Source organism: Canis lupus, chromosome 4 (assembly GCF_003254725.2).
Source record: "Canis lupus dingo isolate Sandy chromosome 4, ASM325472v2, whole genome shotgun sequence".
Classification (NCBI taxonomy): Eukaryota; Metazoa; Chordata; class Mammalia; order Carnivora; family Canidae; genus Canis; species Canis lupus.
In genome coordinates, this window is record NC_064246.1 from 930,352 (window position 1) to 958,226 (window position 27,875).

A 27,875-nucleotide genomic window follows, 5' to 3' on the forward strand; every position below is an offset into this window, starting at 1 on the left:
TCTTAAATTTACTTGGAAAAATGCAATGTGACATCCACTGCTGTTCATTTCAAAACAAAAGAGCCATGAAATGTTTTATTACTCCTTAATGATGGATTTGGATGACACACTGGAAATGATCAACTGTATAAGAACTGAGTTCTGCAATAACAAAAAAGGGGAAAAATGTGATTAAGGCACATCATAGTCATTGGAATAGTGCCATATATATATATATATATATATATATATATATATATCTACAGTTATAAAATCAATGCAATACTTTCCCTTATTAAACATATGCTATTATGGCCTTCCAGTGAAATGTAACAATGTCATCAATTCAGACACAAGAAATGTTGATTAGCTTCCTATAACAGGTATGTCTTTACCAAAATAAACCAGTCACTATGCTCTCTCTTGAAATTCTTCCTAGTTTTCTTTGAAATCTTACAAAGAAAATTTTATATTTAAAAAAGTCAGCCCCCCACAATTTGATGTTAAACTCTGATGCGGTTGTTAAACTGTCAGTTGTTGGCATTTAATTACAAACTTTTGATTATAATAAAGCAACCAGGGAAAATATTTTGTAAACAGTGTTCAAGGTCAAGGTTAGGATCAAGGTTAAGATGAAATCAAAGATCTGATGTTATTATCTTTATGTTTTATATTTTTAAAGATTTTATTTATTTATTTGAGAGAGAGAAAGAGAGAGATAGCATGTGCAACAGAGTGTGCACACAAAGGGGGGGGGGCAGAGAGGCAGAGGGAGAAGGAGAAGCAGGCTCCCTGCTCATTATATGGGGCTCGATCCCAGGACCCTGAGATCATGACCTGAACCAAAGGTAGACATTTAACGACTAAGCCACTCAGGTGCCCCTCAAGATCTGATTTTAAATGCTAGTATTTAAATAAGCATTTGTGCCCATATTGGAACTTTTCTTTAGGAAATATACTGTAGTAATATAAACTGGTGAATCCATGTAAAATGATCTTAATCCAGGTCCAGAGTATCAACTGGTTATCAAGGTATTTCCATGGACTGTGAATAATGGAGACATACTGCTTTTCTTATACAACCTTTTCATGTATTATAAAACTCACAGATTTAGAGAAAGTGATGGAGAATGGTTATGGTGATTATCATTTTATGTCATACTTATTATGAGGTCAGCAAGAACTATCCCAGTGATAGAGTGGGGATAAGAAGGAGGGCCATATCAGTGAAAGAGGACTGGCAGATATCTTAGATGTTTCTGGCACAAGAATTCACTCAGCCAGTGTGGACTGAGCATCCTGCTAGGGCTCAGCACTGTGACATGTTCTATCTTGGATTGCAAAGGGAACTTGGCAACACAGATGCAAGAGAAGCTTAAGAGTCCAATTAGGGCCAGGAAGATGAACATACAGTGAAGGATTTCAGTTCCATAAATACTTAGTAAGTAATGGCAGAGAAGCAGACTCAGGGGACTCAGAATTCTTACATTTGGCAAAAAACTTGGAACAATATCTTAATGGATGTGTTGGCATTTTCCAGGCATAACAGAAGGTGAAGGCATTCTAGGCAAAGAGGAGAACAGAGGCTAGTCCAGGCTTGTGGCCCAGTAACACAAAAGATCTTAATATGTGTAATAGCTGAGAATACCAACCCGAGCTCAAATGTTAGCTGTGTGAGTGGGTGGAGCTGGATATATTTAGAGAATTTACAGGAGGGCCGCTTCTTCTCACTGAAATGTGCCTGGATTTTAATCTCAAGGCAAAGGGCTATGGGGAATGTTTGCACAAAGAGTAAAATATTCAGAATTCTGTGTTAGAAAGGATTCCAACAGCAAAAGCAATAACATACCAGAGGGAGTAATGCTGGAGTCCAAGTCTATTACAATGCTAATTGTAATAGTTTAGGTATAAAATCACAGGACCAAATAGTAGTCACGTCAGGCTAAAGAATAGGATTGGTTTTATTTGGATTTAAGAGAGAGACAGAGAGAGTGAGCACAGGATGGGGGGCAGAGGGAGAGAGAGAATCTTAGGCAGATTCCATGCCCAGAGTAGAGCCTCATGCGGGACTCAATCTCAGGATCCTGAGTTCTTGACCTGAACTGAAATCAAGAGTCAGATGTTCACCTGATTGGGCCAGCCAGGCACCCCAAGAATAGGATTGTTTAATAGGACATGAGGTCGGGATCCCTGGGTGGCACAGCGGTTTAGCGCCTGCCTTTGGCCCAGGGCGTGATCCTGGAGACCCGGGATCGAATCCCACGTCGGGCTCCCGGTGCATGGAGCCTGCTTCTCCCTCTGCCTGTGTCTCTGCATCTCTCTCTCTCTGTGTGACTATCATAAATAAATAAAAATTTTTTAAAAATGGGACATGAAGTCATTTGGACTGATCACTCACTTCAGTTAAAGAGGTGAGGAATTCCAACGGGGAACTGCACCAGTGGTCATAACAGGTACTAGGGGAGGAGTAAGCGGGGATTAAAAATTAAATTCAAATTTGGGTTTATAAAATTGTAACTGCTGTCTGAATGCCATTAACTCCTTACTTCAAATGACATTTACAGAGCACCCCAGGGATCTCTGTACTAAGTGTTGGCTATCATGAGAGAGATACTGAGGAATAAGAAACTATCTACACTGATATAAAGGAATTACTGAAATGAAGATTTTGAAAAATGTATGGACTAAAAAGGACAAATTAAGAAGACAGAATTTAGAAGAAGGAGAGGGGATTAGATGAGTAATAGCAGTTTTCTAACTTTTTTGACTGTGGCTCCCAATAATAAACACACTTTATCTTTAACACATCTATACACAAATATAAATGAAACAAAGGCTTTATAAAAAGTAATGATGGGATATACTCGGGCCTTTTTTGTTTTCTCGTGTTTCATCTAAAAATGCTGCCGGCAATCTACTAAGCTGATTATGATCAACTCAGGGTCTCTCTTGAAGTCTGACCAACCCTGACAGAGAACTCTGATGGAAAGCCTAGTTTTTTGTTCAGCAGCCAGCTGAACACAGAAATCTGAGTGTCAGGAGTGATGTGATTCAGTTGCCTTACTCATTAGCTGGCAAACAGAATCTGAACAAAGGGAGAGAGCTCTCTCTACTAATTAAGTGGCTTTTCCCCACTCTACACAGCCCCTGAGGATCTCCTGGCCCATGGCAGAAAGGAAAGAATAAGATTAAAGTCTATGATTCAGTTACTTTTTAAAGTTAAAAAAATAAAATTTTGGTAATACAGTCTAAGCTTGTAGTTTATCTCTTCAAAGAAACTAGGAAGCATCATTCTAACTCAACGATCATTTATTTGCTTCTTCCTTTGTACCCCACTTTGTGTTAATTCCCCACTGAGAGTTATAACAAGACTGAAATAAACAACCTCGAACTCCTATACAATGGGTTTTTCCTTGCCTTAAGACTTATTATTTCTATCTTGCAACTTATCATATGTGCTTCCTCCTTAAGGAAGGTGGAGATGCATCTATAGCTGAATTGAAGAAGATTCTGACATTCTTTTTTTTTTTTTTCTTTTTAAGATTTATTTATTTATTTGAGAAAGAGAGAGAAAACACACAATCGAGGGAGGGGGAGAGAGAGAGAGAGAATATCAAGTAGACTGTGAGCTGAGCGTGGAGCTTAATGCAGCTGACCCCGAGATCATGTTGGGCCCCATGTCAAAAAGCCATCAGATATTATCATTTGACTACATTATTTTTAAATCTATGTTATTTTTAAAAAGCTAGATTTAAAAATCCACTATCAAGAATGGCTATAAAATCTTTTGTCACATTTTGTATCAAGCACTGATTTTTACATCAATGGCATGGAAGTTAAGTGATCTTGATTTGGGAAAGCTACCAAAATCATATACTCAGAGAACCCTGAAAGTAGGTAAGTTTTCAAACACAAAGCTCTGCTTCATGAAAAGAAAAGGAATGTTTTTTAAAGGGAGGCATGGTTATGATGTTTTTCATTTCCCCCCAACAGGAATGGGCTACTTTATCTATCCCTGCAATCTAAGTAATCAGAGTTTAACATACACTTATTTGCTGAGCTTAAAAGGTCATTATATCACATCCAAAAATCACTAAAAATGATTGACTCACTGGCTCAGCACAGTGCATGGCTAATACTTTGTTTACCCAATTTATTACTTGTTCCTTTTGTCACAAGCTCTGCACATCTGATACTACATTTTTAATTAGGTAATGTATATGAATCAATGACTGTGGTTCTACAACCAACTTTCACATGATTAGGTAACACAAGTGCAACACAGCCACTCGACTCCATGCTTTAGCAGAGAGAGAACTTCAACTGTGATCGAAGAATAAAAGATTGGAGTTGCTTTTCTTCTGTGTTGTTTTTTTCCCATTTGGGTCTCAGTGTGTGCAAATTTTCAGCCCCCCTTGGTCCCCATAACCACTCTCGAAGCAATCTGATGATGCAAAAATAGTCCTGAGGATTTCTCCTTTAGATTCTGGAGCACCTACAAATAATCTTACAATGAATAAGGAAAACAAGATAGGAAACACATGAACCATTTGTAAACAAAGATTGTGATAGTTTATCAAAATGTTCATTTCTGGAATTGATCAGAATATGAAGTTTTGGTGAATAAGAATTTCCAACTTTGTAACCTAAAACAATGCTTTAGAGAAAATTCAACAAAAGAATTATTTTTGCTATAGAAAGCAACTGCTTTTATGTAAAGTTAAATTTATTACTATTTGTATTACATATATTTAATGATATATCACTATAAATAAATTATATATAAATAAGTTATATATATGTATATATATACATATACACATCTACCCTTTACGTCCTCCTCCATACTTTCTGCTCCACACTCCCCAGAGGCTACCTAGAAAAGTCCATGAAAACAGGAATTTTGTTTCTTGTTCACAGCCTTAGCGCCTACTGCACAGAAGGAGGTCCAGAAATATTTGTTGAATGAATAAAGGGAATACTCGAGTTCTCCAGTTCAAATATTTAATATAATTTAAAACATGATTTCCTTTCAGATTATTTAGTCCCCTAAAATTTTAAATGATTTCCAAATATTATAAATATCTTCTTTAGGGCAGTCCGGATGGCTCAGCGGTTTAGCGCCACCTTGGGCCCAGGGCGTGATCCTGGAGACTCGGAATCGAGTTCCACATTGAGCTCCCTGCATGGAGCCTGCTTCTCCCTCTGCCTGTGTCTTTGCCCCCACCCCCCCGCTCTCTGTGTGTGTGTGTGTGTTTCTTATGAATAAATAAGTAAAATCTTAAAAAAAATATATCTTCTTTATTTAAAAGCAAATCTTAAAACCACTGCTTCTTCAAAGCTATCTCTGTTTCTCAGGCTTATTTTTTTTACTGCATTTATGGTTCCTTGTTGGAGGAAACAGATCTGTTGAGTGCATATCTAAGAGACAGTAAAATACTTTAATATCTGTCCATGGGAGAGAAAAGCAAAATATGAGAAAAGTCAGCAAATTCTTTTCAACTAATTGAGCGAAAAGAAATAATTAATGTAAAACCATTTGGTGAGGTGCCTGGTGTACAGGACACATTCACTGAGACCAAGAGTTTAGTCTCAGTTTTGTGAAAGCAATCGAGTTCACTATGAAACACATGCTGATTTCATGGCATTTACACTGACCATTCATATGAAAAAAATAAGACATAAGACAATATGTTGAATGAGATATTACTAAGGATAAATTGTCCAGTCTTAAAACTAACACCTGCTTGCATCTATCACTGAGGACATATCTCAAATAAATGCATATTCTCATTTTTATTCATATCAGTTGTTGCAGAAGGATAAAAGAAAGAATATTATGAATTATAATTTTATAAGCTATTTATTTTCTAGGTCAAGAAATAAACATGGCTGAAAATCTGAAGCTTATATTTTCAAAATTTTATTTCAAAAGTCAAATTAGTTTTCTACTTTCATAAAATAGGATATGCCTTCATATGTATACACCCATCCCAAAGTGATGAGGCTGTTACAAATTTAGGTTATGTAAGTATGCATGTAAATCAGTAGTGTGCAACGCATATTATAAAAAACGCATATTATCCTTTGTAAAAGAAGATGATAAGGCTGTTCTTGAACAGCTGCTGTGAAGATGACATGATGATGTTGCATAATTTGAGATGAAACCCCACTGCACAATAACTAGCTCAGTAGATGGTACTCACCATTATTATTACTAAATTTCAACATACAACTATAAGTTCTTGAGCTAAAAAGAATGTCAAAATATAGTCACTGAGATATTCTAATCTTCAAATACATAAAATGAAGACATAAATGAGATATTCTCTGATTCTGAAAATGTCCTTCTTGCCATATGTTATATTTAGGGAACTTTAGAAATGTGCCTAATTATAAAATTTACTTTGCTAGATCCAGAATTTCAAAAAAGACAAATGAATAAGTTAAATCAAATCATAAAATGCAAACATAACTTATATATGGCATCCAGATTTTTTAAAAATTACTTTAAAACTACATTATGTAATAATTTGTAATTATATCTTCACAGCTCTCGATGCAGGGAATTGTTTACCATTCCTTGCCAGATGCTCTAGTAAACCATCGTAACCAAAGCAGTATGAAATATATTTTAATTATTTCCTTTTCTTCCCTCCAGAAACGGAGACTTCAAAAGGTTCAGTACCACCATAAATTAACAAATGGTTTTGAACCTAGAGCTTTTGGATTCCAAAATCTGTGATGGTCACCACAATCCCACATTCATCTAGTAAATAATAACCATTAATACTGATTGGTTACTAAGCACCACACAGCACTCCTAATCACTTGACTCTAGTAACTCACGCAATCCATACAACAACCCTGTGAGATAAATATTCTTATCATTAGATTTATTTTACGAACGAGCAAACAAAGGCACAAAGAGATTAAGTGATTCGTCCAACGTTGCAAACCTGGAAAATGAAAGAATTGGCTTGCAACTCCAGTCAGGTGTCAGTCTGACTCTTGACAGCCATCCATACTTAAGGACTATGCTACAATATTACCTAGTGAATATATGTTACCTGTTATTAAGGTTTTTTTTTTCACCTAAATGCAAACACTATGTAATAAACCATTGGCTCTTCAATAATAATCATATCCAATTTCTAGAGAAAAATTTTCAAACCAGTCTCATTGAATTGGCCTCGTTATATAACAACTTGTTTAATTTTAGTGAAAAAAGTCTTTCTCAATCTAATTAAATATATTTGTTAAGATTTTTATTTTCAATTTTTTAAACTGAGTAGCTGTATTCTGTTAGCAAAAGAGAATGTTCATATGAGGTACTGAAGAGAGTGCAGTAGAAAGGAATTAAATATATTAAACCATACAAATAATATCTGATTGGATTTCTACATCATGTCCTTAGTATCCTGAAAATAAACTATATTACATAGTTTACATAATTACCATATACATTAGATAAAAAGTATCTAATGTATCTTTTTTCCTCCAAGTTAAATTCCCAAAATTAAGTCTAATAAGTGACTATTCTGGAGATCAGAAGCAGAAACCTAATTCTTATAGTTAGGGATTGGGTGTCCAGTGTGCATTGAAAAACATGTTTCTCTCATTTCTCAAAATTTAAACACAATTTTCTCAAATACAAAAAAAATAATTTGAGTCATGAATTAAAATTAGGTATGATTTTATATTCTAGGGGAATACTACACAAAATATCAAGCTGTATTAACCACCTTAAAAAGCAAAGTATATGGGGATTAAGGAGTGCACTTATTGTGATGAGCAATGGGTGACATATGAAGTATTGAATCACTAATTGTACACCAGAAACTAATATTATACTGTCTGTTAACAATACTAGAATTTAAATTTAAAAAATAAAAAAAAAAGCAAAGTATGATCACAACTGTTGTCCAACTCCCTAATTGAAATACAGGTCAGTCACAGCTGACCTAGATGGGATTTTTTAATGGCGTTTGTGGTTAACTAATAATTTCATATTATTATCTCACTGGATCTATAATCTTATTAATTAGGTAAAGCAGAAATTCTTCCTCTCATTTTGCAGATGGAGAAAACTGAGGCCTGGAAACCTAAGGAACTAGTCATATGATAAAAGTAAGGTTTTCTGACATAGTATAACTCCCTTTTCATGACACTATAAACATCACCTATCATTTACCATAGGACACATGTGTAAGTGGAAGCGTTATCACAAATCTTGTTGTTTAAAACTACAATAAAATCAAACCCCTTCAATACATTAGGTAAAATTTTTATGCTTATATTGCCACACTTATATGATATTACAGAACCAAAAGGCATTGAAACTTCCCAATAAAATTTTTTCTCAGTTAAAAGAGAGGTAAAATTCTATACTCCTAAGCTCTGCTATGAAAATGCATATATATTACCATACAAATAGACATACACATACATAACAGATGCATTTTAACCTGTTCTTTCATTTTGCAGTTGGTTGGCACATAACTAGAATCTAAATACATTCATAACAGCAACATGAACACCTTTACCTTGCACGTTTTTTCATTATAAATATATACTCTGTTGAAGATCTCAATATGTAACTATGTAAATGATACTGAGTAGAAAATACCTACTAGTGCAGGCCCTCGAGGTGTACATCAGGACGGGAACATTTATAGTTCCATCAATCCACAGCTCACTGAACAAAATTCAGACTGAAATATGTGCCATCACTATTCAGATCTAAAAAGACACACAAAGAGAGAACAAAGTCAGTAAGTGTTATTTTATATCATTCATACAAGAGTATCTTTCCAACCTACAGCATTAAGAAAAATGTTTGACAGGGATGCCTGGGTGACTCAGTGGTTAAGCGTCTGCCTACGGCCCAGGGCATGATCCTGGAGTCCTGGGATTAAGTCCCGCATCAGGCTCCCTGCAGGGAGCCTGCTTCTCCCTCTGCCTGTGTCTCTGTCTCTCTCTCTCTTTGTGTGTGTCTTTCATGAATGAATAAATAAATCTTAAAAAAAAAAAAAAAAGTTTGACATCCAGCAGAAGGGCCTTAATGCACACATCTCTGTTTTCCCCACAATGCATAGTATAGCCATGGAAATGCACTATGCAGTCAACAAATAAGTCTGATTAGAAAGTAGTAAATTTAGTGTAAATTGGTATAACATTACTGAAGGCTATACATTTACCAACAAAGAATAAAACAGAGATGCCTGAGTGGCTCAGTCAGTTAAGTGTCTGACTCTAGGTTTCAGCTCAGGTCATGATCTCAAGATCGTAGGATCAAGCCCCACATCAGGCCCTCTGCTGGGCATGGAGTCTGCTTAAGATTGTCTCTCTCTCCTCTCTCTGCCTCTCCCCACAGCCCCTCACATTCTCTCTTTCTCTAAAATAAATAATAAAAAGGACAAAACAAAGGGCATTTTTAACACCCTAAGTATATGGAATACTTTTTAAGGCCTACATACCAAACATTATATCATGTCTCTGAATGATAGTTTTTTGGGGGTTTTTTTGGCTTCACAACAAAGCTGCAACATAGATAATGTCATTTACAACATTTAGGGCTCAGAAGAGTAGAGCAACTGGGCCCAGACTCTGACCTCTTTCAACATACCATGTGGAGTGTGCAGGCACATGTCTCATCCTACACTTACTTGTACCCCGTATGTCCCACAATATGAGTAACAGATACCAAGAAGATCATAGAAAGATGAATTTCATTGATCTCTGCCTCCCCTGTAGTTCTCTGGAAGATAAGCATGGTACTCTGCTCATCACCGTATGTGGAGCTATAAAGTGAAATTTCATTTTGGGATTTAGTGCCTGGCACATGTAAATATTTGCTAAGTAAATGAACAAGTAAATGGCAACAACAAAAGTAGGAATTGGCATATATTTTTTGTCTAAATTCACATTTTTTGTTTCATCAATCCTTTCATTTACTTGTCAAAGTTATCTTCCTGTTTGCAACATGATCTCAAGAGAAAAAAAGTAGAATAAGTAATTTGAAAAATCATGTGAATTATACTCATATATGTTCCCTCAAAGAATTACAAATTAATTAGCAGTCAGTTTAATTTTTCTTCAATCAAAGAGATTCCTGAAGAACAGCAAAAGGTTAAGAACAAAGAAATTTTCCAGAGGAAAAGAATTCACCTTTCATGCTCAGATCAGATACCAGCTTGCTAACAGAACCTAAGCACCTTCCCCTATGCCAGATCCCTTCATGCTGTCCTTCCCTGGCACAAAGGCAGGAGCAAACAGAAATGACTAAAGGCTCCAGGAAGGAACTAGGAAAAGTTTCTTTGGATTGGAGATGCTGTAGAAAAAGTTACATTCAGAGACTCCAACAGTCAGACCCAAAATGACCCTGCTGAAGAAGCAGTGAGTACTGTGGTGCAGTGTCTAGAGCAGAGGCTGGCAAACTGCAGCCTGCTGTCTGTTTTTGAGCTAAGAATGGGTCTTACATTTTTAAATCGTTGAAAGGAATCAAAAGAAGCATGCAAATTATTTGAAATTCAAATTTCAAAGTCTATAAATAAAGTTTTATTGGAACATAGCCACAGCCATTCATTTACATAGTCTCGGGCTGCTTTCACACTACAATGGCAGAGTTGAGAGGTTGTGACAAATAGCATGACTCGCAGAGTCTAAAATATAGACTATAAGACCTTTTATTGAAATGGTTATCTGGTTTCTGGTCTAGAGAATTGTTAACCCTTCTTTTGGAGGGGATAATATTAGAGAAAGAGCACGCTATCGGGCAGACCGTAAGCAAGTGGTGGGAATCCAATCCTCTCATAAGACGGGGAGTCCCAAAGGCAATGCAACAACTGATCATGGCCAAGCTTGTTTGGGAGGGGCAATGGGCTTTTCCCTGGAAGAGACGCCAGAAAGGAGGTTAGACTCCACCACATTCAATCTGGCACACAGGCTGGGCCGATGCGGATGGATGGAGAAAGCTGGCCACCAGGATAGGTGTCATTTTCCAATGGGCCAAGATGTTCTCACTAGCCATATCTAAGGATGGATAAAGGGGTGATGAAGGTAAACAAACACAGCATAATGCCTATAAAGAAGAAACTGTTGTGATGAACACTGGGTATTGCATGTAAGTGTTGAATCACTAAATTGTATACCAAAAACTAATATTACACTGTATATTAACTAGCCTTTAAATATAAGTTAAAAAACAAAAAAATAATTTATAAGTCTTATTAAAAATAATCTGCTCTGTGGCCCATGGAAAACCATGCTATCTTTATGAAGAGGAAACATTTACATTTGAAAGACATCAAAGAAAATTAAAATAAGTTTTGTAGAACATCCATGTTGTACTGTCAATGAAGTTTGAGACAATGCAGAACAAAATCCCAAAAATTTATCTTCACAGAAATTAATTACACTGAAATAGGGGCATCTGGGTAGCTCAGTGGTTGAGCATCCACCTTTAGCTCAGGTTGTGATCCAGGGTCCGGGGGTTGAGTCCCACATTGGGCTCCCTGCTTCTCCCTCTGCCTACATCTCTGCTTCTCTCTGTGTGTCTCTCATGGATAAATTTTTTAAAATCTTAAAAAAAAACAAATAAATGAGAAGCCATTGATGTGGTTTTCCATTTAACTACTAACTGCATCTTGGTGAAGAGGGGAGAGATTCTGATCTCGAAGACTTGGCTCTGAACACCAAATTCACCATTTTCTTGCTGTATGACCTTGAACAACTTCAAATTCAAAGTCTCATTTCCACCACCTCTAAAACAGGGTTATTCAAAACTTAGAAGAAAAAAGGTACATAGAATGTCCAGCATATTGCCTGTCACGTGGGAAGTATGTGATATTTACCAGCTTCCCACCTTCTCTCAGATCTACCTCTGCTTACTTTCCCACCCTCCTGTGCTAACACTCATCCATCCACCATGACAATGACAGCTATAAGAAAAGGATTACTGGAATGTAGGTCTCTCCTGACTTGGCATTTTCTGCTTTCTTTGGGTAGATTACACTTTTTAACATTGAGCTCTTTTCTAATATCACTGATAAATTGGTATTGGCTTGAAAAAAAATGTTTAATTCAGTAGTGAATTTTGTTGCCACCCTGAATCCCTTGGGCAGAATTATACAGCCACAACCTTTTGTGCATAAGCCTAACACTATAAGTCATAGTGTATTCTTTGTTAATATGTGTCTTTCCCAGGAGATTGTATCTTGATTATCTTCACTGATACCATGATATCAAAATGACCACTATAGTCTCATGCAGAAGACAGATATGTAACACACACACACACCACAGACATTTCTGCCTGCCTACTACTAGCCTAGCAGCAGAGACCACACCCAAGTCTTTTGACTCTTGTTGACCAGACAACACCTCTTTCATGCCAGCTGCAACCTGAATATAATAGCGATTCAGAAATGCTCGGTGCACAAGACATCTGTTATTTGTTGAAAGAAGAAATGAAGAATGAACAGAAGAAGAATGCAAAAGCAAAGCTGGTAAGGATCTGGTGTGTAAAAATTGAACAGTTAGCACATTCTTGGGGGGCACCTACTGCTTAATTATCCTGGAAATCCATTTGGAAATATGGACAAAATAGTATACATCTCTTCATCTTACAGATTTGGGCAAATCAAGTTCAGGAGTAGTCCTCAATTACGATCTTTCCCACTTTTTGAAATGTGTGACTCTGGGAGGTACAACCTCAAGGTCAACCTATTTCCAGTTTTAATTTTTTCAGAGGAGTAAGTTAAAAATGAGCAAAGAATAGGAAGTTCTTTCTTGATTAATGTCACACAGAGGTGGAACCTTACATATATCAAATTCTAGGCATTTCTACTTAACAAACTAAGCTTGGTGTCTATTTTGTTAAAAGAAGCTTTTAACAGAATACTTACTGTGTAAATAGTCAATAAGTAGTAACTTTTTATTTAAAGATTTTATTTATTTATTCATCAGAGACAAAGAGAGAGGGAGGCAGAGACACAGGCAGATGGAGAAGCAGGCTCCATGCAGGGAGCCCAATGGGAGACGATCCCGGGACTCCAGGATCACAACCCAAGGGGAAGGCAGACGCTCAACTGCTTAGGCATCACTAAGTGATAGTTATTGTTACTACTATTATTATAACCCAACAAAAGGGAAACAGTTTATTACTGTGGAATGTTATATCCTGAAACTTATATTATGCTTTGCTTGCTATAATAATAAGTATGGAAGTTATGCTAACATAAGAATATGTATCTATAAACACAGAATATAAAAAGCTATGATAGGCTCATTAAAATTACAGATAATTTCATGTGAGTGAATAATAATCTGGAAGACACTATGATTTAGATAAGACTGTGATTATAGCTAACTTTTCTGAAATAAACTGAATTTCAAAAAAGTGCAAACTTGCTTGAATTCAATTTATGTTTTTAAAAAAGCAGACATGTCTACATTTTTTTTTAGATTTTTTTTTAATTTACTTATTCATGATAGACAGAGAGAGAGAGAGAGAGAGAGAGGCAGAGTCACAGGCAGAGGGAGAAGCAGGCTCCATGCAGGGAGCCCGATGCGGGAACGGATCCCGGGACTCCAGGATCAGGCCCTGGGCCAAAGGCAGGTGCTAAACCGCTGAACCACCCAGGGATCCCACATGTCTACATTTTTAAAAGTGGGGGTAACATCCCAGACTCCTCCACATTTGAAATCTCACTTTTTCTCTGAGCAGGAGAATGCTCACTGTTGTTTTACTAAAAGGTATTTGTTTGTCTACTTATTTTGCTCTTGGAAACGTAAACATTTAGCTGTGGGTTTAAAAAAACACGAATTACTGAAACTAAGTTCTCTTTGAAATGGAGTCATTTAAACTATCTACTAAAATAGACAAGTTTACCTTAATATTTGCCAATTAGCATAAGTAATCAACAGATGATGGTGCTGACTCCTGCAGTAGGAAGATTTATATATATTTCATATAGAGAGTGCACTGTTTTAGCGAAACCACATAAAAGATAATGACAAAAGTCATCACCCAGAAAGGGAGACAACATTTGACAAAAGCAACAGCTGAAGCTCGAAAACCTGTTGATTTGTGCTCAGACAGGACCTGAAAGCTAACTCTGCCGGAGGATTTCCAGCTAACAGCTCATCTTCTCAGACTGAAGGCAGTTTTAACCTGTGTCACTCACTCACGAGGCAACTGATGTTCTCTTATTCTCATTGCATTATAACGGAACAAAGCCACAGAAATTTAAAGAAATCTGTTTAATCAAAAGCATCTTCTATGAAAGAAAGTACAAAAGAGTGATCTTGATTGTGTAACAATGAAACCTGATCATCCAGGAATCAGAAGCAGTTCCTTCTGCGTGAGTGGGTGGCTTTTCTCTCATACAATGATTATGCCCAGAGATCCACGGATCTGATATACACATGGCTTAAGCACACTAATGGCAATGCCCAGGGCACACAATGATATTCTGGATGAAAATACACATCTTAGTTATGTTTCCCACTATCGAAAAGAAATTTGATGGGTACTTATCTTTCTCTCTTAGGACTCTAATTTTCATGAGAATTAACTATTTTAGTAACTCCACTGGGCAGCAATAGTGTTAAGGTAGGAAATAATAAATCAAAATGAACAATAGCCTTGCTGAAAAAGGCTCAGACATCACCAAAGTAGAAGGTGTATTTCTAAGTTTGTTTTAAATTGCTACTGGGTAGGTTTATATGTGTTTACATTTGTAATGAGGCAACTGTCACTTCATGTTTATATTTATTGGCTATTAAACTTTAAAGACTAGTGGTAGTCACAATTAACTTCCATCCTTATTCTACATTTGCTTTCTTGATGTTCCAGTTAGTCTTTTCTATTAATTTTAAGAAAGGGACAGTTAAATTTACTAGACAAAAATCAGTAAATTTTTCATATGTAACATACAAAACAGAGATAGCAGAGTCTAGCTTAATTTAAATTTTAAGTCTAACCCCAATATTATCTGATTGGGTTGAAACATCCATTTGGCAGGCTGCGGATAAAGCATTCTCTTATGAATCACAGCTGTCATAATGGTGGAGAAGTGGCCTAGCCTTTTGATGGAGGGGCAGTGTGGAGGTTAACTAATGCAGAAAGACAGTGGAAAGTTAGGGCAAAGGGCCAAGAGAGAAAAGGTAGGAAGCACTTTCTATTGGCATCCTCTTGAAAAAAAAAAAAAAAACCTTTCAGAGACTCTCATCACCCTTTGTGATCACATGGAAGATGACAGCTATTAAGTTAAAAAAAGAGATACTTGGGAAAACCCTCCCAAAAGGCTATGGTACAATCTAGAATCTCATTACTCAATCATTCCATGGTCCTTCTCTTGTCTTTCTTCTTTTCTTCCTCTGCTTCTCCTCCTCCTCCTCTTTTCTTTCTCCCTGTCCTTTTTAGCAGGAGCATTATAGCAGTCAGCATTACTCACATGTCTACTTGTGTGCCAAGCACTTTGATGGATGCTTTACATTTGTTTTCTTTCCACAATATTCCTAAACTGTTGCTATTGGTATTTCAAAGAAGCTGAGGTTCTTACAGACTGAATTTCAAAGCCAAAGAGCCCTTAGTGGGCAAAGGCAGAAACTAAACCCAATCTAACTGATTCTTTTATTAAGAAAAGTAATATTCCTGGGAGTAGAGCTCTGCCTAAATGCAGAACTCACTGCAACATCACAGATCCTAAGCATATAAAGAATTACAATGTGGATTTGGGGTGGAGTAGGAAACTGGGAGCTGAATTAGGTTATTCCTCAGAACCTAATTCCAAGGGCAGCCTGGGTGGCTCAGCGGTTTAGTGCCTTCAGCCCAGGGCCTGATCCTGGAGACCTCGGAACTAGTTCCACGTCAGGCTCCCTGCATGGAGCCTGCTTCTCCCTCTGCCTGTGTCTCTGCCTCTCTCTCTCTGCATGTCTCTCATGAATAAATAAATGAAATCTTTTTAAAAAAACACCTAATTCCCTATTAGAGAGCTTCTCAATTAAACATTCTTAATACGAGAAGAACTTAAGGAACAAATGGAATTGATGTCTGAACCTTCATGTTAAAAGGGGCCATGATCAGTGCCAATGTCCAAGTTAATTTATGGATGATAAATGGTAAGAAAAAGAATTGTTGTTATTAGACCAAGAGGTAACTAGACTGGAGAAGTAGCTAAAGGGCTATTTCTTTCTTTTTTGTTTTAAAGATTTTATTTATTCAAGAGAGAGAGAGAGAGGCAGAGACACAGGCAGAGGGAGAAGCAGGCTCCCCACAAGGAGCCTGATGCGGAACTCGATCCCAGGACTCCAGGATCACACCCTGGGCCGAAGGTAGACACTAAACTGCTGAGCCACCCAGGGATCACCTAAAAGGCTATTTCTCTACCAAACTGTAGCAAAATTAGCAATCTATGAATACCTCAGTCATTTGATTGATATCTGCTAGGGCTTCCAGAGATATAGCCCTAGGAAAGCAAACTTAAAAGTCATCTTGAAGCCTAAGAAACGAAAGTAAAGGGGAAAAAAAAAGTTTAATTATGATCTTAAAACCTAATGGAACCTACTAATGGAATGCAAAGCTTTCTACCAGAATAGATCAACAAAGGCAAAATATGCATTTGTCTCTAAGTGGGAAAGGTTTCCTCACAAATTCTTACAAGCTGTCTGTTAGAGTGTATGCTAACTTTCTAGTACTGAGAAGCCAGTCCACCAGCTGGCTTCTGACACCTAGAAAGGCCTTGATTTCCTGGAAGCACAGTAAGAAGGAAGGCAGCCAAGAGAACACAGAAATTAACTTTGGGGTTTTCGCTTTTTACCTTACCAGCCTGGATATTTAGATGGTTATCATCATGAATGCCTTTAGACACTTTCCTAGTTTTGTCTTGAAAGGAAGTGATTTATGACTCAGAAATCACACAGCTACCTCTCATGAGTATTACAGTTTTCAAAAAAGATGATGGTTTACTAGTATTTTGGGTAAAGAGATGTCTCAGGTAGATTTTGGAGCCAGATCTACAAAAAAAAGTCGAATCTAACAAATGTTCCTTAGTCTTTGGAAGTGATAGCACTTCCTAATGTCAGGGCTCAGGGAAAGACAAATGTGCAAGCATTCCTCGGTGCTGATATTCAGTGTTCTCTTGACTAAGTAAGGAAGACTAGAGCAAACGTTCAGGGCAATAGGATACTGTGTTCTTAGGGCAGAAGGAGGACACCCTCGGGGCTTTAAAGTGGCAGCAAGGCTTGCTTATGGCAAAACGCATTCAGGATTTCAGTGCGTGGCTTCATGTAGCTGTCTCTCGGGGCAAGGGCCCTCCCTATCCTACACATTTAAGCAAGGAAAGTATTACTCTAAATGTGGATAAAATGAAGGGCTTCCATTCCATTAGAGAAAGTAGGTTTCCAGGCCACTTACAAATCGATATTGAGGACAGGATTAAGATACCAAAGGACAAGCAATGGTCCTGTGGTATATAGGCATCTTATGCATATTACTAAGCTGTTCTTAAGCTATGCCTTTATACAATGAGGGATATAACTGAATTCCATAGGCATACAGTTTCCTGATGGACACAGGAACACACTGGCTGGAAGCCTCATCTTTAACTACCAGGGCCAGTTGGTGAATGCTCCCTTTACACATCACCCTCTTCCCCAGTTAGAGCTCCTGATCATTAATCCTGAAGCTATGCTCTCCATCGCAGAGGAGACTGTTCAACATGGGAGGTCAATGGCTGTAGCCATGAGAAAACTAGTAACTATGTCCTGCAGCTGGAACATCTAAATAAATAGTTGAGATTGAAGAGAGGGCACTCAAGCCACATTCTCCTCAAATACTTTCTGCACTGTGGGAATTGGAAAACCAAATTCAAAGTGAGAATTTTAGTACCTAAACTTGAAACCATGAAGATTAGCCATATGAGTCCAGGGTTAATCCTGACCCCCAGACTCCAAGCAGAGAGTGGAATCAGGAGCAATGGACCATAGATGGTCAATGCCAAGACTCAGACCTAGTAAAGTAATGATGGAGTCTCAGCAGTACTTAACATGTGCAGCAGGCACGCAGCTTGAAAGCAATACATTGCTCACCCATCATGCTTAAAAGAGTCAATCTGCTCCATCAACAATTCCAGGCGAGGCAGCACCTCTACAGGTCAAAGTCAAGCTGCAGCAGCCTGTGTCCAAAGGCCCAGGTGACACCTCTACTCAGGCCTAATCTATGATCGTGCTCTTTAAAGCAGATTTCTATGAGGCTGACTTCTTGATGCTAGGGAGCATGCTTCAAAAGTATCCACAGCAGCTCCAGGCCAGGAAATCTACAGGGAGGAATCTCTAAGAAGGAAAACAAATGTACAGATGAGAGGGAGAAATAATCCTCCCCATAAAAAAAGGTTACTAAAGCCTAAGACAAAACCAAGGTCAACATAAGAATCTGAAGATTTGCCTGGCAAGAACGTGAATGTGTTTTCACAAAGCAAATCTCACACTCAGTGTGGGTCTGGGGTGCTAACAACAGAAGGCCCAAAGAGGGAAAAATAAATCTGAAGGACTTAAAAACATATACTAGATGGAAAATAAAGGTCTCTTAACTAACACCTGGTGATGGGCTCCACTCGAAGTTCTCAATTTAGTAACATGGCAGCAATATGATGAACTCTTCCTTTTGGAGAGAAGAGACAAGATGCATTAAGAGCTTTTTGCCCCAGGTATGATGAGAGCATAATGCCAATATTAACCATTAGATGATTGCTCCCAACTGAGTTTAAGTCCACAGCATGCAGACTCTGGGCCCCTGACACTGATTGGCAGGCATCCTCACCAAAGCCAAGTTTTAATCTGTCCATCCTCTTGTCAACAAACACTTGGTGCTGAATGAATTCCATAACTGAGGTTCTGATAAAGCTACAATCATTTGGTGGAAGAAAAGTTGTAGAAGCAGTCCAGGATACACATGCTAGAAGCCCATCTACATGGTCAGCTGCATGCGAGCAGAGGCTCTTTCTCAGTCCTGCATCTCCAGCACCTAGAATCGTGCCTGACACAAAGTAGAATACTTTCAAATGGATGAGTGCATCCTTACAGAAAGATAGTATCTTCAAAATAAGCCGTTACTCAAGTTCAGCAGCCACCAACAATGGTACCACACACTTCAATTAATGAGAGCTTTACTACAACCACAGATCATTATTTTCATTATGCACTGCTATTTATTGAGGTTCTCCCGTGGGCTAGGTCATATGCTAATTGTGCCAAATATGGACTGTATCATCTAATCCTTCCTACTACGTTGAATAGGTATATTAGCCCCATTTTACAGATAAGGAAACTAGTGATTCACACTTAGGTTGGATTAGGCCAGATTTCACTACCTTCCACCACACAATAACTTAAATTCTTGTTTATTTTCTATTTTAGGGAATGTTCCTTAACCAGATATGATTGGTAGACTTCTTCAGGTGATAGGTAGGTGCTAATTCTGACATCAGCATGTAGTCATATGATAGTAATCTAGCCTGGGATCCCTTTCCCAATGCTACTACACTGGATAAAATCAAGTAACATGCATGTGAAAATGCTTTGAAAGTTAAAGAGTTATCATTGTTAAGTCAGCGTGTGTGTTCGCTTAAAATGAACACGGCCATTATGACATGCATATAACGGTGAGGAAAGGAAGCACCTCAGCTACTGAGCAAGGGCTGTTTAGTCTGGTCACACTCAGTGGGGCAGCAAAGGTGGCAGTTAGATAAGCCTCAGTGCATTTACCATCATGGAATGGTAATGGCTTAGTTATGAAAGCCTTAGTATGTTTTCTTATCAAATTCACATAAAAACTGAGGAATAAAAGGAATACAACACCTTTCTTTTCTAAAAATTTGTGATAATTTAACCCTTTGTTCTCTCCCCTAAAGGGGAATGAGAATACATCAAAATGTTATTTCTATGAGAGTGCTTGAAATAGTTCAAAGATGCTCCAGAATTATTTAAGGTTTTAATTAGCAGCATTTTGAAAAAATAAAAAAAAATCATGAAGCTAATGAATAAAAGTGAAAATCAATTTGAAAACATAAATAACACCTGGTGCACCTGGGTGGCTCAGTCTCCTAAGCATCTGCCTTGGGCTCAGATCATGATCCCAGGGTCCTGAAATGGAGCCCCATATCGGGAATCATCTGTTTGTTGGCTACAGTTAAGAGTCTATTTCTTAATTTGTCTCTCTCTCTTTTCCCTTTGCCTGTTTGTTTTGTTTTTTAAATTCCACATATGAATGACATCTTACGGTATTTGTCTTTCTCTGACTGATTTATTTCACTTACTATAATACCCTCTAGCTCTATCTATGTCGTTGCAAATGGCAAGATTTCATTATTTTTCATGGCTGACTAATATTCCACTATATACATATGCCACATCTTCTTTATTGATTCATTAATCGATAAACCCTTGGGCTAATTTCATGCCTTAGCTATTGTAAATAATGCTGCTATGGACATAGGGCATGTAATCCTTTGAATTAGTGTTTTTGTATTCTTTGGGTAAATAGTTGTGCAATTGCTGGGTCATAGGGTGGCTCCATATTTTTTTTTCTTTTTGGTAGCTCCATTTTTAACATGTTGAGGAACCTCCACATTGTCTTCCATAGTGGATGCACTAGTCTGCATTCCCACCAACAGTGCATGAGGGTACCCTTTTCTCCACATCCTCACGAATATTTGTTCTTACTTGTCATTTTTATTCTAGCTATTCTGAGAGGTTTGAGGTGATATCTCATTGTGGTTTTATTTTTATTTTTAAAGACTTTTTAAATTTATTTCTTTTTCATGAGACATACAGAGAGAAGAGAGACACAGGCAGACAGGGAAGCAGGCTTCCTGCAGGGAGACTGATGCAGGAATCAATCCCAGGACCCTGGGATCATGACCTGAGCCAAAGGCAAACACTCAACCACTGAGCCACACAGGTGACCCTCTCATTGTGGTTTTAATTTGAATTTCCGTGATGATGTTGAGCATCTTCTCAAGTGTCTGTTTGCTATCTAGATGTCATCTTTGGAGAAATGTCTGTTCATGTCTTCTGCCCATTTTCTAATTGGATTATTTTTTGGGTGTTGAGTTTTGTTAAGTTACATGTTGGATACTAACCTTTTATTGGATATGTCACTTGCATATATCTTTTCCCATTCCATAGGTTGCCTTTTAATTTTGTTGATTGTTTCCTTTGCTGTAGAGAAGCTTTTTATTTTGATGAAGTCCCAATAGTTTATTTTTGGTTTTGTTTCCCTTGCCTCAGGAGGCTTATCTAAAAAGAAGTTACCATGGTCAATGTCAAAGAGGTTACAGCAGTGTTATAGGATTGTTATAGTAATTTAGGACTCACATTTACTTCTTTAATCCATTCTGAATTTATTTTTGTGTATGATGTAAGAAAGTGGTCCAGTTTATTTCTTTTGCAATGTTGCCGTCCAGTTTTCCAAACACCATTTGTTAAAGAGACTGTCCTTTTTCCATTGAATATTCTTTCCTGCTTTGTTGAAGACTGATCATACAGTTGTAGGTTTATTTCTGGGTTTTCTATTTTGTTCTATTGATCTATATGTCTATTTTCGTGCCATATATATTGTTTTCATACTAAAGCTTTGTAATATAACTTGAAGAATGGAATTGTAAAGCTTCCAGTTTTGCTTTTCTTTTTCAAAATTGCTTTGGCTATTTGGCGTCTTTTGTGGTTCCAATTTTAGAATTGTTCTAGTTCTGCGATAAATGGCATTGGCATTTGATAGGGACTGCATTAAAAGTGTAGATTGCTTTGGAGAGTATAGATATTTACATGATATTTGTCCTTCCAATCCATGAGCATGGAAAGTTTTTCTATTTCTTTGTGTTGTCTTCAATTTCTTCCATCAAATTTCATAGTTTTCAGAGTACAAATCTTTCATTTCTTTAGTTAGGTTTATTCCTAGGTATCTTACTGTTTTTGGTGCAGCTGTAAGTGGGATTAATTCCCTAATTTCTCTTTCTGCTGCTTCATTATTGATGTATGGAAATGCAACAGATTTTTATATCCTGTGACTTTACTGAATTCGTGTATCAGTTCTAGCAGTTTTTTGGTAGAGTCTTTTAAGTTCTCCATATTTAGTATCATGTCAGTGGAAAATAGTGAAAACTTTACTCCTTCTTTACTGATTTAAATTGCCATTTATTTCTTTTTGTTGTCTAATTGCCATTATTAGAACTATTAACTCTTCTTTTGAGTTTGGTAGAATTCACATGTAAAGGTCCTGGACTTTTATTTGTTGGGAGTTTTTGATTGCTGACTCAATTTCTTTGTTAGTTATCAGTATGTTCAAATTTTCTATTTCTTCCTACTTCAGTTTTGGTAGGATATATGTTTCTAGGAATTTATTTATTTCTCCTAGGTTGTCAACCGTTGGCATATAATTTTTCATAATAGTTTCTTATAGTTGATTGTATTTTTGTTATATTGATTGTTATTCCTCTTCTTTCATTTGTGATTTTATTTGAAAACTTTTTTTTTTTTTGTCATGATAAGTCTGGCTAGAGGTTTATCAATTTTTTTTTTTTTTTTTCAAAGAACCAGCTCCTGCTTTCATTGATCTGCTCTATTGGTTTTTTAGTGTATCATTGATTTTTGCTCTAATCTTTATAATTTCTTTCTTTCTTCTGGTTTTAGGGTTAGTTTGTTGTTCTTTCTCTTGCTCCTTTGGGTGTAAGGTTAGGTTGTGTATGTGAGATTTTCCTTGCTTCTTAAGGTAGGCCTGTATTGGTATATATTTCCTTCTTATAACTACTTTTGTTGCATCTCAAAGGTTCTGGACTGCTGTGTTTTCATTTTCATTTGTTACTATGTACTTTTTGTTTCTTCTTTTGTTTCCTAGTTGACCCACTTATTGTTTAGTAGCACATTATTTAACCTCCATGTATTTGTGGTCTTTCTAGATTTTTCTTTTGGTTTATTTCTGATGTTATATGGTTGTGGTCAGAAAAGATGCATGATAGGACTTCAATCTTCTGGGCAGCCCCGATGGCACAGCGGTTTAGCGCCACCTGTAGCCCAGGGTGTGATCCTGGAGACCTGGGATCGAGTCCCACATCAGGCTCCTTGCATGGAACCTGCTTCTCCCTCTGCCTGTGTCTCTGCCTCTTTCTCTGTGTGTTTCTCATGAATAAATAAATAAATAAATCTTAAAAAAAAAGGACTTCAATCTTCTTGAATTTGCAGAGGCTTATTTTATGGGCTAATGTATGATCTATTCTAGAGAATGTTCCATGTGCACTTGAAAATAATGTGTATTCTGCTGGTTTAGAATGGAAGGTTTTAAAATTATCTCTTAAATCCATCTATTCCAGCGAGTCATTCAAAGCCATTGTTTCCTTATTGATTTTCTGTTTAGATGATCTGTCCATTGATGGAAGTAGGGTGTTGAAGTCCCGTACTATTATTGTACTATTATCAAAGAGTTCCTTTATGTTTGTCATGAATTGCTTTATGTATTTGGGCCCTGCTATGTTGAGTGCATACATGTTGACATTTGTTATATCTTCTGTTGGATTGTACCCTTTGTGACTATATAGTGTCCTTCTTTGTCTCTTGTTACAGTCTTTATCTTAAAGTCTGTTTTGTCTGATATAAGTATTGCTATTTTGGCTTTCTTTTGACATCCATTTGCATGACAGATATTTTTCAATCCCCTTATTTTCAATCTACAAGTGTCTTTGGATTTGAATGACTCTCTTGTAGGCAGCATATAGGTCTGCCTATATGACATATGGGTCTTGTGGGTTTTTTTAATCCATTCTGTTACCTTATGTCTTTTGATTGGAGCATTTAGTCCATTTACATTTAAAATAATTATTGATGGGGCACCTGAGTAGCTTGAGTAGTATTCAAGCAACTGCTTGAGTATCCAACTCTTAACTTTAGCTCAGGTCATGATCTCAAGGCTCTGGGATTGAGCCTCAGGTCAGGCTCTGTGCTCAGCAGAGAGTCAGCTTCTCCCTCTGCCTGCCCCTCCCCCCTGCTACTTTCTCTCTTTCTCCCTCTCAAATAAGTAAATCTTTAAAAAACTAAAATGATTATTGATAGATATGAATTTATTGTCATTTTATTACTCCTTTTATGATTATTTCTGAAGATTTTCTCTCATCCTTTTTTATCTTTCTTTCATGGTTTGCTGATTATTTAGTGGTATCTTTGCTATTTCTTTCTCTTTATTCCTCGCATATTACTGGTGATTTTTGATATATGGTTACCATAAGTTTGTATATAAACTCTTCTGCAAACAGCAGTCTATATTAAGTTGATAGTTATTTAAGTTTGAACCCATTCTTTGCTTCTGTCCTCTCCACATTTGGGTATATGCTGTTATATTTTACATCCTTTTATTTTGTGCATTCTTCGACTAATTTTTTTACAGAAATATTCATTTTTACTGCTTTTGTGTTTTCTACCTCTACACTGTCACTTTTGATCTATCCTTTCCACTTCTTTCCACTCAAGAGTCCCCTTTAATATCCCTTGCAGGGCTAGTTTACTGGGCATGAATTCCTTTAGCTTTTGTTTGTCTAGGAAAGTCTTTATCTCTCCTATTCTGAATGACAGCCTTGTTGGATAGAGTATTCTGAGCTGCAAACATTTCACATTCAGCAATTTGAATATATCATGCCACTGTCTTCTGGCTTAGCGTATTCTCAATTACTCCCATACTTAACCTCTCAGTTTTCATTACACTGCTTTTCTTTCAGGATCTAGTTCATCAACTAGAGTGGAACTCCTATGTATCTTGTAAGGAAAACTTTTCATCTTAGAAACCAATTCTGGAGACATTCTTTACTACAAGACAAACTACAGACGCAGTTCTTAGAATTAACCAAGTTTATGATACCTTGAAATACCTTGAAATACTTAATTCAGAATAATTCCATTTTAAGTAGAATTTCAGAGTGCTACTCTCTAACATTTTAGGATTACAGACATGAATTCTAAGTAAATGATTTATGCTTAATCCCTAAATACAATTATTAAAAAGTTTATAATCAGGCATTCTCATAATCCTTTAACATTTTTAAATATAATTTTCCTCATTTAAATTCATCATTCAAAACAAATAAATTCATCATCTGTATCATATATGTAGTTATTTCCTTCTTTTTGTCCTCAAAACTTTTAACAAATACTGGTCAGCTGCAATAAAACAAGTTCTGAAATAAGTCCTATGCTTTTATTATCACTATCAAATACATTAACATGGTGAGCTTGGTAAAAAAATATGATTCCAGGGTGCCACGAAGCGCACGTTTCAACTGCAGAAAATCTTACTCCTTCAAGAGTATAGTTAGCAAAGCAATGAGATAAATCTTGATTTAACTTTATGATATGAACAAATAAGACATATAATTTGATATATAGAAGAAATCACATGTATATAAATGTATGTACATTTTAATGAGAAGGGTTTTTGAAGATACTGATATACCAAACTGGATTGACCAAGAAAAGCTTCCCACAATACACCCATCTGAGCTTGGACTAGACAACAGAGAAACACAAGAAACGACCATTCTGAGCATGGGAGACAGCTCTTTCTCTGTTGGTGATTACAAGTCAGATGGTCTAATGTAGGTAACTAAAGTCCCTGTGCTAGAGAATAAAGTTTGGTTTGACAGGATTGGCAAAGGGAAAGGAAATGCACTTCATTAAAGTCTTGCATCTCTGAAATGGCAAAGACAGATAAGACAAAAACAAAGAGAAACCCTCAAATTTCAGTTGATATTTTCAATATTTTTAGATATAGGATGAAGAGAATTAATACAAGATTATGTGGCAGTTACATAACTTTTCTAAATATATCATTTCTGATAACTGAGAAAATTGTAATACGTATTACATGGTAAACATTGCCATTGCATTTTAGTGAAAAGAAAGTAAGTTTTCAGCTGCTAAGTGGCAAAGTCTAAGTTCACAAACATCACGGTTCATTGATACAAAAGTTCATGTTCTTTTAACTAAATTGGCAGTATTTACTAATATGTTATTATAAATACATTCAAGATGTTCTTTCTTTAATTTTAAAGTCGAATTTGTTGAGATAATTTTCATATACAGTAAAAGTCACCCCTTTTTAAAGTGTGTGGCTTGTTGAGTTTTTGTAAATGCTCATAGTTCAGTAAACATGCCAAATATCATAGTATACATGTCCATCACCCCTAGTAAGTACGTGCGTCTCTTTGTCATCAGTGTCCCAGTTCTGGTAGCCTCCACTCTGATTTTCATTCTTCAAGTTTTCTAGAATGCAATACAAATAAAATCATACAGATAAAAGCCTTTTGTGTCTGACTTCTTTTAGTAAGTAAAATCAATTATCTGTCTTTATACATCACATTGTTTTGATTACTGTAGTTTCATATTAAGTTCTAAAGTCAGGGCATATTAAGTTCTCCAACTTTATTCTTCTGTTTCAAAATCATTTGGTTATTTTGGATGCTGGAAATTCCCACATAAATTTCTGGATCAGCTTACCTTTTTGCAAAGAACCTAGAGGGATATTGATAGGAGTTTTTGAATCTACTGATAAAGTTGGCAAGAACTGCCATATTAACAATTCTGAGTCTTCCCATCCATGACCATAAGATGTCTACTTATTTAAATCTTTATGAATTTTTCTCGCTAACATGTTCTGTCAGCTTTGCTTTGAAATTTTGATATATAGGCGTTATACTTCTTTTGTTAAATTTACTCTTACATACTTAATTTCATTGTGAATGAAGTTATTTTATTTTCATTTTCAGAAAATGCATTGATAGTCTGTAAATATGCAATTGTCTATGCTTATTGATATTATATTCTCTGGTATTGCTGAACTTTTTTATTAGTTTTAACAGTATTTTTGTGGACTGCTTAGGATTTCCTTCATATGGGATCACATCATCTGCCAATAAAGGCAATTTACTTTTCTATTAACCTGGATGCCTTTAATTAATTAATTTAAAAGGTTTCATTTATTTACTGAAAGAGATAGAGAGTTTACGAACAGTGAGGAGGGGCAGAGGAAGACAGAGAAAATCTCAAGCAGATTCCACACTGAGCTTGGATTCTGACACAGGGCTCAATCTCACTACCCTGAGATCATGAGCCCCACTGAAATCAAGAGTCAGACATTAATTGACTGCTCCACTCAGGAGTCTCTTTATTTATCTTATTTAAATTTAATTTTGGCCTTACTGCAAGTGGTCAGAATGTCCTATACAAAGGTGAGTAGTAAGGTAACGAGATTGAATATCTTGACTTGTTCTCTATGAAAGGGAGCAAAGTGCTCTTCTTGGACTTAAAGACCTTTGTCTCAGTACCCATTTATAATTGATGCACACCTTTCAAACATATTAAGTGAAGTGACTGCTGTGTTTACAGATAAAGATGCTAATGTACGATTAGCAGCAGTTCAACTTCTTCAATTCCTGGCCCCCAAAATACAAGCTGAACAAATTTCTCCATTTTTTCCTTTGGTAAGTGCCCATCTCTCTAGTGCCATGACTCACATTACTGAAGGAATTCAGGAGGACTCTTTAAAAGTTTTGGACATTCTGCTGGAACAGTACCCAGCCTTATTTACTGGCCGTAGCAGTATATTGCTTAAGAATTTTGTAGAACTTATTTCTCATCAACAGCTGTCTAAAGGACTAATAAATAGAGACAGATCCCAGTCCTGGATACTTTCTGTAAATCCTAATCGGAGACTCACTTCTCAGCAATGGAGGCTGAAAGTCTTAGTGAGACTCAGTAAATTCCTTCAGGCCTTGGCAGATGGATCCAGTAGGTTGAGAGAAAGTGAAGGACTTCAGGAACAAAAAGAAAATCCCCATGCCACTAGCAACTCC

General features: G+C 36.7%; 2 protein-coding genes across 33 annotated transcripts in view; one reads left to right on the forward strand and one right to left on the reverse strand.

The window, feature by feature from the left end:
- The window catches only part of CHRM3 (cholinergic receptor muscarinic 3), a 502,174-nt gene that overhangs the window by 352,466 nt on the left and 121,833 nt on the right, over positions 1 to 27,875 (reverse strand). For 25 of the 32 annotated variants that reach the window (XM_025448597.3, XM_049108904.1, XM_049108905.1 and 22 more), the window contains exon 2: positions 8,613 to 8,721. The exons of 4 other annotated variants lie outside the window; for them this stretch is intronic. The gene's annotated coding sequence lies outside the window, so the exon portion shown is untranslated. Of the gene's footprint in view, positions 1 to 8,608; positions 8,722 to 27,875 lie in introns of all 32 variants that reach the window. 3 more of the 32 variants (XM_049108909.1, XM_049108911.1, XM_049108910.1) reach the window with 1 other exon arrangement.
- LOC112660809 (testis-expressed protein 10-like) overlaps positions 1 to 27,875 on the forward strand; it is a 41,957-nt gene that overhangs the window by 13,598 nt on the left and 484 nt on the right. Inside the window, 4 exon segments of the mRNA XM_035715422.1 lie at positions 12,378 to 12,488; positions 17,645 to 17,712; positions 27,303 to 27,331; positions 27,334 to 27,875. Coding sequence (XP_035571315.1) covers positions 12,378 to 12,488; positions 17,645 to 17,712; positions 27,303 to 27,331; positions 27,334 to 27,875 — 750 coding nt within the window.